The sequence below is a fragment of the Trichosurus vulpecula genome, chromosome 3 (assembly GCF_011100635.1).
Source record: "Trichosurus vulpecula isolate mTriVul1 chromosome 3, mTriVul1.pri, whole genome shotgun sequence".
Lineage (NCBI taxonomy): Eukaryota > Metazoa > Chordata > Mammalia > Diprotodontia > Phalangeridae > Trichosurus > Trichosurus vulpecula.
Genome location: NC_050575.1, coordinates 134200362 through 134218599, shown reverse-complemented (window position 1 = coordinate 134218599; position 18238 = coordinate 134200362). Strand labels below are relative to the sequence as shown.

The 18238-nt window shown below is 36.4% G+C and overlaps 1 protein-coding gene across 1 annotated transcript; it reads right to left on the bottom strand.

The window, feature by feature from the left end:
- Positions 1 to 1611: 1611 nt before the first annotated feature.
- Positions 1612 to 2538, bottom strand: LOC118844353 (olfactory receptor 2D2-like). The gene has a single exon (XM_036752221.1). It carries the CDS (start codon positions 2536 to 2538, stop codon positions 1612 to 1614), a length of 927 nt encoding a protein of 308 aa, XP_036608116.1.
- Between the last annotated feature and the right edge of the window lie 15700 nt (positions 2539 to 18238).

Sequence of the window (18238 nt, the reverse complement as noted above, 5' to 3'; positions counted from 1 at the left end):
TCTCTTTCCTCTTTCTCATGATTCATTCCGTTGGTCATAATTCTTCTTCGCAACTTGACTAGTGTGTAAATAAGTTCAATATGAAGTTATTGATAGAAGATATATCGTATTCCATGTGGTCTTGGAGAGGGAGGGTGGGAGGGATGGGGAGAAGAAAATCTGGAACTCAAAATTATGTAGAACCGAGTGTTGTAAACTGAAAATAAAACATCTCAAAAAAAAAAAACAAAAACAAAAACAAAAGATGAGCAACAGAGGGTTTGGCCGGGGCCAATTATTGGTCATTCAATGAATACCAGAATGATTTGGGTTTAAAGGTGTAAGCAAATAGCTCCATTTGAATCACAAAGGGCTTTTTAAAAGCCTGTGCTTTTTTTCAAAGAAATATCATAAACAAGAACTGTGTAAGACAAACAGTAGTGACACAAAGCCAAGGACAGATAATTATAACACTATACTCAAGATTTATCTACTTTGTTATTGTTTAGTTGTTTCAGTCATAGCCAACTCTTCATGACCCCATTTGTGGTTTTCTTGGCAAAGATATTGGAGTGGTTGGCCATTTCCTTCTCCAGCTCATAGTCAGACAAGGAAGTGAGACAAAAAGGGTTAAATGATTTCCCCAGGGTCACAGAGCTAGTAAGCCTCTGAGGCCAGATTTGAACTTAGGAAGATGAATCTCCCTGACTCCAGGCCCAGAACTCTATGCACAGCTTTACCTAGCTGCCCAAAAGTTTATCAAATCTATTGGTTATGTGACCGAGGGCAAGTCACTTAACCCATCCATGTTCCCAGGCAACTTTTATATAAGACATTATATATTAAGTATCTGCAAGTCTTCATTATTAATGACTAACTACATTACTAATGACTACCACAAGACTAACTACAGAGAGTTTTGTTAATTGTAGTTCCCTATAATGAAAAAAAACAGGTGCATGCTATATCTAAAAGGTGAAGTTAACTTTTACATGCATCTCTCAATTAGATTTCCAGTGGCCTGACTGATTTTTTTTTTGTTGCCATGAGTCTTTATGCCATAGATTGCTCTGTTCTCCAAAGTCTAGTGTAGAATTTCTAGGGTCTTTGAAAACTCCACATTGATAACACTCTTCCCTGAATTTTCTGTAATGACAAAATTCCAATTAAATCTCTGGAGAGATTGACGCATGACCACAAACTTCTCTCAGTAATTGAATCATTGTAAGGACTACAATAAATATAATATAAATTCATACTTAAATATACACACACACACATAAATGTATTTATATATTTGTATACATATATATTTACAGAGAGCAATTAGGTAGGTAGCACAATGGATATCACACTGGGCTTAGAATCATGAAGACTGATCTTCATAAGTTGAAACCTGGCCTCGGACATCTACTAGCTGTGTGATCCCAACAATATGTGTAAATATGTGTTCATGTGTGTATGTGTGTGAGTGTGCATGTGCATGTGTACATGTGTGTATGTATGAAACAAAAGGACAATTTTCATGCATTCCCTACAACCAGTCTTAGGGCAATGGTCATTTTCTACCAGGGCACTAAATGATAAGTGTTGGAGGTAAGAGATGTGGTCAAATGTTGTATACCACAAGAATCAGGATTTTCTCCTGTTGACTGCATTCCTGAATGCCCTCATTACATCCTTATTCCTCAGGCTGTAGATTAGAGGATTAAGCATGGGGTTTATGACACCATAGAATACAGCAACCCGCTTCATCTGCTCCCTGGAGGACTTGGGTATCATGTAGGCAGTTATTAGGGTCCCATAAAAAAGGATGACCACAAGAAGATGGGAGCCACAGGTGGAGAATGCCTTGAGTCTTCCTGAGGTTGTCTTCATCCTGATGACAGTCACTATGATAAAGCCATAGGAGACCAGAATCAAGGACACAGGTACAAGAAGAATCACTACACCCATGAAGAAAATAGCTATTTCTGCTTTATGAGTGTCTCCAGATGCCAAGGTCAAGAGAATTGGAGCATCACAAAAGAAATGGGCAATCCTATTGTCTCCTTGGTAGGGGAGGTATAATGTGAATATAGTATCAACTGAAGATGCTACAATGCCACAGACCCAGCACCCCAGTGCCAATTGGGCACATATCCTACCTGTCATGATGAGAGAGTAATGCATGGGGTCACAGATTGCCAAGTACCGGTCATAGGACATCACAGCTAACAGCGAACATTGTGTAGCTCCAGAAAAGATGGAAAGAAAAATCTGAGCTCCACATCCAATAAAGGAAATAGCATTCCTTCTAGTTAGCATGTGGACTACTGCTTGGGGAACTATGACAGTAGAGACGCCAAGGTCAGCCAGAGACAAATTGCAAATGAAAAAGTACATGGGTGTATGAAGCTGTGAGTCAGTTAGAATCAGATAGATGAGGAGTAAGCTCCCAAGCACAGTACTTAAGTAGACCCATAAGAACAACATAATGAGCAGCAGCAAAGTCCGAGGGTCATCAGAAAGACCCAGAAGGAGAAATTCTGTGACCCAGGTACAGTTGTATTGGTTCATGTTGGATGTTCCTGTTTCTTTTGAAAGAAGCCAAGAGATACTTGATGTAGGAATGTAACTTTAGTCTCATAGAATCTTTGAGTTGAAAGGGACCTGAGATGTCACCTGGTCCAATCTTCCACTGAACCATTATTATTTGCCACGATAATATTTCCGAAGATCATTTTCATTTATGTAAAGTATACCCTAAGAGAAAAAAGCCATTTCACTGTTTGACACTAAAAGCATTTGAAAATATTCCATTACATAATAAGCCAATGTTGATACATATTATGGTGTAGTAGAGACGATATTACTTTGCTGGCTTCTGAGTCTAATTAGCAGGCATAAGTCTGGTTTCTGACAATGACAAAGTTTCAGGGAGGAGAGAAAAAGATCAGGGAAGGATCCATTGGAATAGCAAGGCAGAATCATCAAAATGATCTCTGCTTTTAGCTTCTTTTCCTATCATTTGTGTTTATGTACTTGATTGGTAATTGATTAAAAAGTCTTGTTACAAAGAACACTAATGGGAGATGCATAGTTAATAACTGCTCTACTTTTCCTCTCTTTGCCTATTGAGTACTTATCCACCTTCTTATATTTTAGGCTTTCTCTTCAACTGGACCTCTCTCCTAACAAATTCTGCAACACAGTGACACTGACCTCCTTGATACTCCATCTTCCATGTCTGGGAGTTTTTCACTGGCTGTCCTCAGGACTGGAATACTTTCTCTCCTCATCTTTATATTCTGGCTGTCCTCAAATAAGATCCCACATTTTACAAGAAGCTTTTCCTTATCCCCTTAATTTAATACCTACTATCTGTTCATTATTTTCGATTTATACTTTATATAGCTTGTTTGAACATAGCTATTTGCATGTTGTTTCTCCCTTTAGATTGTGATCTTTTTGAGATCAGGAATGGATTTGTCAGTCAGTCAATAAACATGTATTAAGTGCCTGCTATGTGCCAGGTAGTGTACTAAATTCTATGGATACCAAGAAAGGCAAAAGACAGTCCTTATCTTTGAAGGGTTTACAACCCAGTGCAAAAGACAGCATGCAAACAACTATTAACAAACAAGTTATATTTATATATATATATATATATATATATATATATATATATATATATATATATATATATATACATAGAACAAATAGGAAATAATCAACAGGGGCAAGATATTGGGAATGGCTTCCAGTAGAAGATGGGGTTTTAACTGAGACTTGAAGGAAACCGGGGAAGCCAGAAGATAGAGATGAGTAGAAAAAGCATTTCATGTATCAGATAAAGCCAGTGAAAATGTCCAGTTTAGGGAGATGGAGTGCCTTGTTGGAGGAACAAAAAGGGAGTCAGTGTCATTGATTTGAAGAGTATGTGTGCAATAAGCCTGGAAAGGTAGGGAAGGTCTTTGAATGTCAAACAGAGGATTTTATATTTAATCCTGGGGGTGATGGGTGATCACTTCAATTTATTGAAGGGGGGCACATGGTTGGACCATGCACTGCAGGAAAAGTTTTGTGCCTGACACAGAACAACTGCTTAATAAATGCTTTTGAATGACAGACAAATCAACTCCAGTATTACTTGGTACCTGATGGCTTCTCTACGACCACTATTTGACAATGACCTTTCCCCTTTACCTTCATACATGACTTTGTTTTTGAAATAACCATGTAAAATTGTATATTATGCTTTTCTGTTTTAGAATCTTACCTTCACAATGAGTGAAAGATTCTGAAGGGAAGAGGCTCTGTTTTATCTACATTTTATTTTCCTTAACCTCTAGCATATTATTTTGCTCAGAGAATATAGATATTTTACATTTGATGGAAGTATGAATCAGTGATCTAGTGCCCTGGTCTTAATTTAATGAAGATGTGAATCAGTATTTCTGAGTCCATTGCTTTTCTTCAGGGAAGGTCCATGGGAGAATTTGAGGTTAGGGCCCCCCAAATTTCCTCCTTCTTCTGTGATCCTAAATAAACTGGGAGAATAACTAAAAGAAATTCAAGGAATGATAGCATAGATTATATCAATGAATAAGAACCTCACTCAGGACCTGTGGAGCTCCATCAGTGCCTCCAGCTGCAGCAGTGTAACCATTGTCCAACTCTGCCTTGCTCTCTTTACTCATATCACATGGTGAGTTGGGGGAAAAACAGTGACCATGCCGGACGAATGTTAATTATTGTTTATGATTCTCCAAGGTTCGTCTCACCAAATTTTGATAAGTATTGTAGCCTTTGTTACCAGTACATTGGAAGGTATTGCTCTGAACTAAGCTCTTTCAATGATAGAGAAAGGGAGTCCCCTTTGGGGAAGCTACCAGTAGGTCTATATGGAGGCTATCTGGAGTCAATGAGAGTTTTTACTTAACTATCCTCTGACACACGCTTAGAGGAAAGTGCACTGGATTTGGGGTCAGAAGATACAGGTTTGAATGTCCCTTTGGTACTTATCGGCTCATGTGATCTGGGACAAATCACCTAATATCTCTTTACTCCTTACCTGAAATTTAGGAGAATGAGATTGACACTCTCTAAAATTACTTCAAGAATTGCATCTGTTATCTGATTATCCTTTCTGGTGCATTTAATAGAGATCAACTACATTACTGAATGTTTATACTTTTCCTGCACGGTAATTTTTAGACTGTAACCGAAATTTTGGGGACTCTCCAGAGGAAGGTTTGTCACATATTTAGGATATGGTTGTACTTATAGATTTCCTTGAACAGTTGTGTGATCAGCAAAGATTTTTTTTGAATGTTGGATGGTATATGTATTCTTTCCTTTGCATTCTATTTTGGAACAAGAGTTGGTATTCATATCATTTGACCTACATGTATACCCTATTCGAGAATTATCTTCTTCATGGCATTCTCTATATTCGTTTTCTTCTTTCTTTGTCTTCTCTCTTCCTGGCCTCCCCTATAATTTACTCTTTTTCCCCTGTTCTCTTTATTCCTTTCTTGTACTCTTCTCTTGCCCTGTCTTCTTCTCCTGTTCTCCATCTCCTCTTTGTTTTGCTTTTCTTCTCTTCTTCCCCTCTTCCACAACCTCTTACTTCTTAACTTTTCCCTCTTTCGCTTCCTCCCTTTCATCAGGCTCCTTATCTTCTTCCTCCTCTTTGCCTTCTCCTCTTCCTCCACCTCCTTCTCCTCCTCTTCCCTACTGGCCTTTGGAAATTAACCAATAATAGCTTCAATACCCAATTTGAATGCTACCCTCTTGGACATTTCTTATAGTGTAACTATAATAGAATGTGCAGCAAAAGGGAAATGGGTTACTTAATACCACTCCCTGATTGTTCAATCTTTCTGCATAAAAGAATGTAATATCCCAGGGCACAATGGACTTAGCAGGTGGACCTTCCATAATTCTTTATCTCTTTTCTCCCAATTTGCTCTTATTAAATACCTGATATCTGTAGAGAATTTCCAAGTCAAATTTCTCTCTTCACCAAACCATGAAAAAACCAGTCATGAACTTGAAAGCAGAAGAACAACTGGCTTAGACAGGACATTAGCACAAATAAGATTCAACCAAGAAAGGGAACTAAACTAAGACCAGAAAAATCAGCGCATCCGAGAACAAAGTGGACTTTTTAGCTCTAAGAGAAAGTCTTCCAAATTCCAGGAAAAATGAGGCAGAAACAAAATTGAACTTCATGCTCTGATCATCTTTGATGTATTTTTATCTAGTAATCCACCTGAGCCTTGCTTTCCTGTATCCTCTCTATCCTTTACATCTTACTTAACAGTTGGGAATTTTCTTTCTAAATTGTGGCACCTGGAAATGAATGCAATACTTCAGATATTACATAAAAAGGAAAGAATGATGTGGGAATATCTATTTTATTAACATGGTTATGGTTGTTTTTTTAATATAAAATTAAATAGCATTGGTTTCTTTGGCATCCATGTGAAACTATTGATTTATTTTGAACTCATGAGTAAAACCCCAATACCTTTCCCCCTATATATTGTTATATTGCCACAGATACTCCCATAATGTATATAAAGGGCTTTTTAAAATATTTTTGTATAGGATTTCTCACCTGTTAAATATCATCTCATTACAGTGAACCCATAATTACAGTCTGCCAAAATTTTCAAGAATGTATTACCACAAACTACCAGTTTTTTCCAGTCATTCTACCAGTACCAAATCCATCTAATTTTATAATTATGTTGGCTATATCTATCCAGTCTATTCAAAAGGATTTCACAAGAGCCAATGCTAAATATTCTGCAGAAATCTTGGTATGCTCTCTATATTCATTCAAGAAAAGAACAAGAACTATATAACAGGGAATATCAGTCTCATTATCCTTTCCAAAAACCAAATGAGGTTAATTTGGAATCTTCTCTACTTTAAAGAAGCTTTCAATGATTATTTCTTAAATACTCCAAAACAAACCTATTTAAAAATATGCTTTAGAATATCATCTGGATTTAAAGGGAAGCTCACTCTCTTATTTTTTGAAAATTGGGACATATTTCCCCTTCTTTCCTTCTGGCCCCTCTCCATCAGAGTAGGTTATAGAATTTAATCTAGTAGGAAGATCAGAAATATAAGCAAATTAACAGACTCTATTTTGAATTAACTTTCAAAAATTTTTAGCTTCAATTAACCTTAATATATATATACATATATATATATAATATGTAAATTTGGACAAAAACAATAGAATGTACATTTTAAAATGACTGTTCCTATTTTATTTTTTTTCTCATTGTATCTGCAGTATATAACGCAAGGCCTAATACACAATAGTTCCTTCAATTAGTGTTGATTGGTTGCAGAAGAGAATGGTGGGACCAGAATATTGACCCCAAATTTAGATGATTTAGAATGAATGATCCCACTGTCAGGAAGACACCCTACCTTAGGTTATGGATAGTTGAGACCATTATCTCCCTGCTTGCAATGCCCTATTAGGAGTCATGGAATCTTTTCCCTAAGATTCTGTTCCTCAATAGTGTAGATTATCCTTCGAATTTCATGGGTGCCTCCTTATTAGTTAATATTTTATGGATGGAGGTGAAATGAATTTTAGGACATTCCACCCACACTATTATATACAGTTCAATGAAAATGAATTGCTGAAGCTGGTGCCCAGTGAACATATGAATTCCAGCACTTCTCAAGGATCTAATGAGATAATGATTGCAAAAATGCCTTCTTTCATCCAAGTAGCTATGTACCCATTTTCCAGAGTAGGTAACAACAAATTCACAAATACTTCAAATCTGAACTTTCTGTTTGCTTTCTGCCCCCTCTTATCCCTCACACACTGTAATGCTCTTCCTCCTGCTCACTGAAGAGAGTAATCAGGTTATCATGAGCCAGTAACACTACCTGATGATCTATGGGAAGGCAGCTGATCCATATCTCTTCCCTAACACTTCCTTTCTAATCTCACAGGAAGGTCAAATTCTATCTGCCTCTCTGTCTGTCTATAACTTTTCATGACTTTACTTTCTTGTGCTTCCCTTTCTCCCTAACCTTTCTTGAACATAATTTCACTTGTGAGTCAAATATGGCCAATAAGCTTGTGAATTATGCAGGTTATTTAAGAAAATCGAGGAAAATGAAAAGGAACAGTATTTGGAAGTAAGTTTAGATTAAAAAGAGAAATTAGTGCCATCATCATATAAAGGTTTTGTGATTTCTAAAATACTGCCTTGAAAACCTTTCCAAAAAGCTGTGTCTAATTCCCATCCTCCTTTAATTTAATCTAAATTTCTCAAGTAGTAGCACTCTAGGAAAGAAGAAGACTTTGTTATTCAAGTTTAAGGTGTTGTTTATCATGACGCTTGCGATTATGTTTTCTTCTATTTCTGATAGAAAATGTACCATTTAGCAATAGGCTTTTCAGGGTAGGTCTAGGTACTTAAGTACCAATGATAATATCGTTTCTATTGAGTACTGAGGTTCAAATTCCAAATTCCCGACTGACAAGTAAATTTTTATAATAACATTTATTTTAATAAGTTATATCATTATATATAACATATATACATATGTAACACACATCATTACGTATAACATCTATTATACTTATAATTGAATATGATTTAGTGAGAATCTATAAAGAACTGGAACTGGTAGTCATTCCAACAGAATCAGTCTCCATTCCCTTCCATGTGGTTTTGCTTAATAAAACAAATCTTATGTTCTTATTGAAAAAAATTTCTAGGTTACCTATATTTGTCAGTATCTGAAAGAAATCAATTACATAGTTTTATAAATATTCTAAATTTCAGATTAACTTAGTTTTATAGTATCTCTCATTAGAGCAACTTAAGGAAATTTGATTGTCCTGACTTTATGCTACATTATAAAATCTTATCTTCCTGGCCAATATACAAGATATGATTATTGTAGGTAAAATGATTGGGAGCAGGAATGCTTAGGAGAATGAGAATTATGACATTACTTAATATTTATTCCTTTCATGTTTCCATTTTCTCTATTCTATTCCTCACTTCTTAACACTACCAACCTGAGAACTTGGTAGTTTGGAATTCCAAAGGGATGGCCCAGAAAAGTAAATCCAGAAGGCAAACATCCAACTTGATGTGTTGTCCTGCTGTCAAGTGAGAGTACAAAGAAGAGCAAATTCATAAAATCACTCAATCACATAGATGGGAGTAACTTCATATCATCTGATGCAATTTATGTTTTGCTAGGCATCATCCTCCCCTCCTTCCACCAAATTCCCAAGAAGTTATTTTGAAAAACATTATGTTTTTTACTCTAAATATTTCTAAAGACTTTAAATTTTCTTAATATAGTAAGTCTCCAAGTCTCCTTACCATCTTCTGGTTATGCTTCAGTTTATCATCATTCTTTCTAAAATGTGGTTCCCAGAATTATAAAAAATGAGTTCAAGTCTGACCTTTTTATTAGGAACTTATGCTTCTAACATTGCAGTGACATTCTTGGTTGCCATGTTCCATTATTTAGTGAACTTCAGATTTCAGTACTCTTGAAGCCATGCATTTTTAAAACATGAACTGTTGTCTTCTCATGCCTACTTTTACCCCAATTGGTTTGAAATGAAGCAGAGTATTTTATATTTGTGCTTATTAGATTTTATATTTTTATTTGTCTCTTTTTAAATGTGTCAGTACCTTTTTGGATCTCAATTTTCTATCCAACATTTAGCTATCCAAGATTTTGATAATCATGGTATCCATTTTTTAAACCAAATAATTGATTTTTAGAGACAGGAAAGTACCTTCAGTATGAGAACCCACAAGAGCAGCCAGATCCCTCCATCTTGCCCTCACTTTCTACTTTACATTATTTGGGACGAAAATAATGAAGCCATAATTGGCTTGAGGTTTTTTATTTTTATTTTTTTGATGGAGAAAAAGTAGAAATTTCTCTGGAAAAACTGTGCTGTTCAGAGGATGTTAAAGACTAAGATATTCAGAGTTAGATAGTGGAGGAGAATCAAAATTTTCCTGAGATAGTTGATTCTGACAAATGAAATCTTGCCGAAAGATAGTGATGAGAGATGTTACTTTGGACCCTGGGATCTCTGGTTAGTGACAAAATCCTGACTCCTATAGATCAATATGAGATAACACAATTCATGTTCAGATTCTAAGATGGAGAGTTCAACTGGTCCTCAGAGGCAGTCTTACCCAAATATCTCTTTTTCCAAATGAGGAAAGTCAGGTCCAGAGATGTTAATTGATTGGTCTAGGGTGATAGAGGTAGTAAGCATCAAAGCTGGGATTTGAATTCAGGTTCACTGATTCCAGAGCCATTTCTCTTTCCACTATGTCATGGACTACCTTGGACATATGGCTGGACAGTGACAACTTTTTATGATCTTCAGCTGGGTTAAACAACATTTAAATAAATGTGTCACTTCTTCCTTTAATGTTTGGAATTATATTTTAGGGTTATCTGTTCAGTGTTTCTTCCATAGATCATGATTATGAGGTTAGTATTTTTTTACCTGAGTGAAGATGGGGGACTGGCTCCTCTTTCTCTTGATCTATAGCTACAAATGGATAAAGAGTTGATTTTCTACTCCAGAACATCTTTATCACAATACTTATAATTTTTAATGTTTATATAAGGCTTTAAGGTAAACAAATTGTTTTTTACAAGGTTTCTCAGTTAATACTCACAATAATCCTGTTAAATGCTAGTATCTATTTTTACCCACATGGAAACTGACATTGATAGAAACTAAATGACTTTTCTAGTGTCAAAAAACTAGTCACTGCCTGAGACAGGATTTGAAATCAAGTCTTTTTAACTCCAAGCCCAGCATTTTAGCTAGTGGTGAGGCTTGCTCAGCCCTTCATAATTTTGAGTAATGTAAATAATATTCACATACTTCCAGCATCAAAGAGATTTTTCATTTCATATAGGCTGTCACTCAGGACTCATTCCAGGCCAATTCCTGAGGAATTTGTCCTGATGATAGAAAACACAGCTCCCATATAGAAACTCATCTACCTGTTTCCATTGCCAAGGGAAGAACATTGGTATGTCAGATTTGTGGACAGTCATTCTCAAAACAAAAAGTACAAAGTCAGGGAGATGCTGAATTCAAATCACCTTGAAACACCCAATATCAAAGTCCCCTTTCTTCATTAACCCTGTCTACTTTGCCCCTTGTCTGTCCTAAACACAGTATTTTCTTCTGGCTTGCAGAAAAGACCAGGAAAATGTCTCACAGCTAGTGAAGACACTCCAAATACAGATTATAGAACTGAGAGCTGAGAAGTAGCCTCTGGGTAGGTGAGGAAGCAAAGTGATCTTGTCCAGCACTCATAGAGCACTGTAATGTCCAAATCCATGTAAAAGGGATAGAATGAGAGAGAGAAGCCTGGTAAGGGGAAGGGGAGAAGAGTAGAAAATTGGCATGAAAAACCCTTTCCATCAGAAAATATCCTCGGTGGTTTAGAGTACTTACCATTCTATTGAAAGCTGATTCTTTGAGGATGGTCCTAGTTTAATGGGCTATGGTGTGAACCGGTCTCTGGAGCATCTAATAAACTCTGGAGGATTCCTCCTCATTAGGGTAGATCTTGTGCTCTATGTTTCTGTTCAACATGGTATTCAGGTATTATCAAGGGGGACATTATAGTGCAGGTAACTTAAAGTTACATCCTCAGCTTTAAATTCTGAATATTCTCTTTCTCTCCTTCCCCACATTTTTATGACCCCATAGGTAGGGGCATAGAAAGATGACTAAATAACTAGACATATGGCCTACTCAATTTCTGCCATGGTAGCAGATATCTTCTCATCTGTTTCTGAGAATATGTACATTTCTGATGTTAGATGCTAGATTTCATGGTTTATTTTCTTAAGGAAAAAATAATTTGACATACATATAAATTATATCCATCAGTGTAATTCTATGATCTTGGTTTTTGCTGATGCTTGGATATTTGAAATCAAGAACTAGAACGAGACGATCTCAGAGTTGGTGCTTCAGAGGCAATCTAGGCCAGACCAAATGATCAAGCATTTTTATACCTTGACAACAGGTCGTCTTGAGGCTTGATCATTCCATATGATTTATTTACCTTCTCATGGTAGCTCATTCTATCTTTGAACAACTATTCAAATAATTTTTTTGTTTTGTTATAGGGTTGAAATTTACTTCCTTTTAACTTCTGTCCATTTTCCTAGACTGGTCTTCTGCCAGAGTTGAAACTAGTATGGGTTGAATGTGTTTTCATATCACGGCATCAATATGAGAAAACATGCTTTATCAGTGAGGTGATGACTGTCCTCACTCCTGTCCTTATTATCTTCTACTGGGCCTCCTCACAGAACAGCCTCCCCAGCCTGCCAATCTCATGATGCCATGACCTTTGTATTATATTCTTCTATGGACTTTTGCTTCTACCTCCCAAAGGATCTTAGGCTATACTTCTGGGGGATGGACCATCACATTCCTGAGCCAACTTCACCATTGGCCACACTATCCCACTTGCTATTGAAGCCTCCCCCCTTTAGTTAAGATTTACCTATGAAAAATATTTTTAATTATCACTACACTCTCTGGAACCCAGTGGAGCCATTCTAATCTCTTTTCAATATGATGACCTTTCAAATATTTTAAGATAACTATCATGTCTTCTACTTTTATTCAGGATAAATATTCTCAGATGACTCTATTAATCTTCATATGATATGATAATTTACTTCTGATCTATAATGATATGTCTTTGCCGGCTATGCCATTTCATGCTTGACTATATGATTTCCTTGTATTGGCTCTTCCATATAACAGAGAGACTTTATTTTATATCTTAGTATGTCTCTGTCTCACTCCTCCTGTTGCATCTTCCTTTCCATTCTCCTTAATTTTTTAAAGGAGTAGGTTTTGCTTAGAGCCATTCTGATAATTGTTCTTAGACTTGTAATACTTTAGGCGGCTGCTCATCATTCCCCCTACCCCTCTTTTAAAAAATTGTTAATGTACATTCTAAATGATGATACATACAATTTAGTCTACTTAGGGGCTCTCTCGAATTCCTCACCTTGGACACTGCATGTTATTTAATGAAACCTCCAATACTGAGCTTAAGGAGTAATACTCATCACACCCCAAGTTCCAACATTATTTCAGGAACTATATTTCAATGTCATCCAGCATTGGGATATCATTTGTCAACTAAGGCCCAAAAGAAAAAGAGAGCTAAACAAATTTCCTAAATGCAAAATCTGTGATCTAATGGCCCTTTACAGTGGGGGGTGAGTAGAAGCTCTTTAGAATCAAGTCCTTTAACTTTAGACCAGCACAGAAGGATCATTACAGTAGAAGGTACATGTTCATATGTGCCTTTATTTCAGATATCATCTTGCCTCTCTTGAGAACTCATGAGGGAAAGTCAAACTTTCCACCTAACTACTGTAGATCCACAGAAAACCAATGATGTAGGAAGGTTCTTGGCTTTGTTTTTTTTAACATCTGAATGTCATTTATTAATATATCCATTATTATGCTCCATTATTCAGTAAGATATCCCATGTAAGAAAGAAAAAAAAGGAAAGGTCAAAATGTGTAGCTTTGCAAAATAACCAATGTATCTGTTGCATCTGAGTGTATTATATGTATATGTGTGTATATAATATATTCATATATAATGTATATGCATGTATGCATACACACATATACATACACATATGCACATACATATACATATACACAATATTCCATAACCATCATTCCTTACTCCTGCACAAAAGGAATGTAGGTGTTTTTTCCCCTACCTTATTGGGACCAAGCTCGGTCATTGAAGTTAATCAGCAATTAATTTCATTAAAAAATACTGTTATGATCTTGTTCTTTCTATCTACATTGTTATGGTTACTGTGTTAGTGGTCTTCCTAGTTCTGCCTATTTCATTCTGTAGCAGTTCATACAATTATTCCCCTGTTACTTTGAATTGTTATATTTATTGTTTCTTACGAAGAAGTAGTATTCCATTAGATCCATTGGCCGCAATTTGTTTAGTCATTTCCCTACTGATGGACATTTATTTTGTTTCCAGTTCTTTGAATGAATTAATTGAAATTAATAAAAAAGAATTTAATAAAACCTTACTATGTGCCAAGTGCTCTGTCAAATGCTGTGGATACAAGTACAAAATGAAAATAGTAACCTGCTTTCAAAAAGCTCACATTCTAATCAGCAAAGAAAAACACAGGAAAGTGGTGACAAGAGAAGGACATTTAGAAATTTACAGAGATGGTGAACAGAATGATAAGAGTGTATTGACACACTTTTTAAGAATTAAAAAGCAGTGTTCCAATTTTCCCACATCCTCTCCAGCTCTTATCATTTTCCTATTTTGTCATGTTAGCCAATCTGACAGGAGAGATGTGGTACCTAAGAATTGTTTTGATTTGCATTTCTCTAATCAGTAGTGATTTAGAGCATTCCCACTGACTTCAGGGAGATGATGACATGACTTGCAGTTGACTTTGATTTGAGTGAGGGAGGGCTGTGCAAGGTCACCAGCCTCACTTTCTCCTCCAGAGCCATCTGGGTCCAGTGGCCTGATATTCACTAGGATAACTGGAGATGGCCCCAGATGCATTGGGAAACCCTGGCCCTTTCAGTAAGGGGTGCTGTAGAGAGTGGGATAAAGGAGAATTGATAAGGGAGGTATAGTTGGATTGTTTAGCAGAATGAGGTTCCAACTGAGGTTATGTAACATAAACTTGTAGTGGACCAAGTAAGAATAGTTGTGTGGTTTTCTCCATCTTTATTCAGCAGCACACATATTGGAGCAAAGAGCCACTCCAAGGCTTCCATCAAATTAGATTCCTTTTATAATTGCTGATGGCGATAGGATTCTGAAAGGACAAATGTGTTATCTGCCCGTATTAGAATGTAAATAGTTTATCCTTTTTTAGTCCCTTAGGTCTGTTTCCTTATTTTTCCCTGTTTAAAAATTTCCCTTGATTTCTGTTTTTGCACTTCCAAGTTTCTATTAAGCTCTGGCTTTTCATCAGGAATGCTTGGAAATCCTCTATTTCATTAAAAATACCCCCTTCCCCACAGATTATATCCAGTTTTGCTGGACAAATCATTCTTGACTATAAACCTTTGAGAATACAGACATGCCTCATTCTATTGTGCTCCACTTTATTGTTCTTCACAGGTATTGTTTTTTTTTCTTACAAATTGAAGGTTTGTGGCAACAATGCATTGAGCAAGTCTGGCAGCACCAGTTTCTCAATGGCATGTTGTCTCTGTCACATTTTCATTACTCTCACAATATTTCAAAAATATTTTTTATTGTTATTATATCTGTTATGGTGACCTATGATAAATGATTTTTGATGTTACTATTGCAATTGTTTTGGGGTGCCACAAGCTACACACATACAAGATGGTGAACTGAAACAGTCAATGTTGTGTGTGTTCTGACTTCTTCTTCCACCAGCCATTTCCTGTGTCTCTCCCTTTCCTCTGGCATCCCTATTCCTTGAGACACAACATATTGAAATAAGTCCAGCTAATAGCTCTACAACAGCCTCTAAATGTTCGAATGAAAGAAAGTCAATTGAGATAACAAACTTGATTGTTGTCTTATTTTTAAAAACTGCCACAGCAATAATGACCCTGATTCGTCAGCAGGCATCAGTATTGAGCAAGACCCTCCATCTGCAAAAAGATTACAAGTCACTGAAAGTGTATATGCTGGTTAGCATTTTCAAACAATAAAGTATTTTTTAATTAATGTATATGTGTGTGTGTGTGTGTGTGTGTGTGTATGTGTATTTAGACATGATGCTATTGCATACTTAACAGTCTAGAGTACAGTTTCAGCATAACTTTTTTATACACTGGGAAACCAAAAAATTTGTGTGACTCACTTTATTGTGATATTTATTATGGTAGTTTGAAACTGAACCCACAATATCTCTAAGGTATGCCTACATCTTATTTCAATTATATCATTCAATTATAGTTGTGCCTACTTAAACTTGTGTGATCCTGACTGTGACTCTTTTATTCTTGAATTCTTTCTTTCAGGTTACTTGCAATATTTTTTTCCTTGACATAAAACCTCTGGATTTTGGCTTTAATGATCTTGAGAGATGATGACTGGATTTTCACTTTTTTCCACTATGTCTTCTGGTTCTTACAGATAGGGTCAGTTTTCTTATGTGATTTGTTGTAATATGAAGCTTAGGCTTCTTTTTGGTAATGCTATTCTATTCATCCAGTGATTCTTAAATTATCTGTACTTGATCCATATTCCAGGTCAATTGCTTTTGTTATGAGAAAACTTAAATTTTCTTTTATTTTTCACTCTTTTGCATTTATTTTAATATTTCTTCTTTATGATGCCATTAGCTTCTATTTGATCCATTCTAATTTTCCATGAGTTTGTTGCTTGGGTAAATTTTTGTACCTCTTGAACCAAGATATTAATTTATTATAATTCTTTCTTCTATAGCTCTCATTGGTTTTCCAGTTTTTCCCCCTCAGTTTTGTCATTTCATTTATGGAGAAAAATTTTAACACCTTTTAAAAATTCTTGTTTTAGCTCTTCCAAGATTTTAGTTGAACTTATGCCCACGCTGCATTTTTCTTTGTGGCTTTTCTTATATTCATTTTGGATTCGTTTTCTTCCTCTGGGTTTGTGTCTTAAGCTTTCCTGTTACCACAGCAGCTCTTTTTTTGTTTGTTTATAGGATTTTTTGTTTGTTTGTTCATTCTTCCATCATACTTCCTGACCTCAGACTTTATGTTAGGGCCAGGCTCTGTACACTTCTAGTGGGCATGTTTGGTCTGACATTTTCCCCTCTTGTTTCTTTCTGCTGCTTTTTTAGGGTGTCAAGTGGTGTGTTATTTTAATTTCTCAGAGAAACTTCAAACTAGGTACTTGCAAGCTTTTAGAACTTTCAAAGCATTCTGCTCCAGAGTTACATCTTATTGCTTCCCCTTCTTTTGCAGTCTGAGCTCTACAAATTTCTGATCTGGGTTTCGGTCTGAGCAACATAACTGTGTACTTTTCCAAAGTTACAGGTCCAGTAGACCTCTAGGTCTAGGCTGCTAGACACAGCCACTATCAGCTAGCTAGAAATGTTTACTTGTTCAGAATGACAGGTAAGTATTCCTTTGGTCTTGGCTAATTGCTCTGATTTTTCTACCATATGCTTTAGACTGGACCTAGAGTTAGGTCCATATAGTTGATTTTTTTGCTCATACATTCATATATATATTTTCTCATTTTAGACCCATAACAAATTTTGTGATTGACACTATAGGTTACATTATTTCCATTTAAGAGATGAGGAACCTGAAATTTAGATAGAGTATTGATCATGTAGCAGCTATTAAGTGTCAGGGGTATGACATGAGCCCAGATCTTCCTGCTTTCAAATCTTGTGCTCTATTTACTATGATTCACAAAAGTATCACAATACATGTCTGTGGGGATCACAGGACTTCCTGGTCAAGGTTAGACCCTGAGGAAGACCCACGTGATAGCCCCTCAACAAAGCTGTGGGGATCACAGGACTCGCTAGGCAGGGTCAGGAAGTAATCTTGAGATGTGCTTCCATAGTTCATTGCTTTCCTGGTTGCATATCCTTAGGAAGATCCATGTAATAGCCCACTCTCACCCGAAGAACTCAGAAATAGAGTAGGCAGAGGAAGGTATTTATTACACTTCTCCTGAGAGAGGGAGTGTGGTGCTCACTAGAAACACCCACACTGATACAGAAGCAGGATTGAGGTTAACCAGCTCTACCCTCCTTGTCTGAGTTAGGGTTAGTTTACAATCTTCATTTCCCTACATTCCCTTCTTAACTTATGCAGATTAAGTAGGCTGGTTGTAATGGTAATCAGGGCAGGGCTTTTTTGCTGTTCTTCTCTTAAATGCCTTTAATGATTCTGGTGTTTGTTTGAACGGGGATGATAAAGTGGAATCTTGTCTTGTAATGTTTCTCAGCACTAAGACAATCAGGAGTCATTGACTTGTATATGATGTGATACTGGGGATGGGGAACTTTCACACGCCCAGCCTGGGTGAGGTCAGAGTCCTCAGGGTTCCAAACAGGATATAATTGAAGGGAGCTTTGTGTTTGACTTTTGAGGGTTCACTCATGGAAGGTGTGTTGAGACTCTGGGCAAGCCATTGTAACTGCCTCCCTGGCTTTGCTAACCTTCTCTGGAAACTATGAATTGTGATTTGAA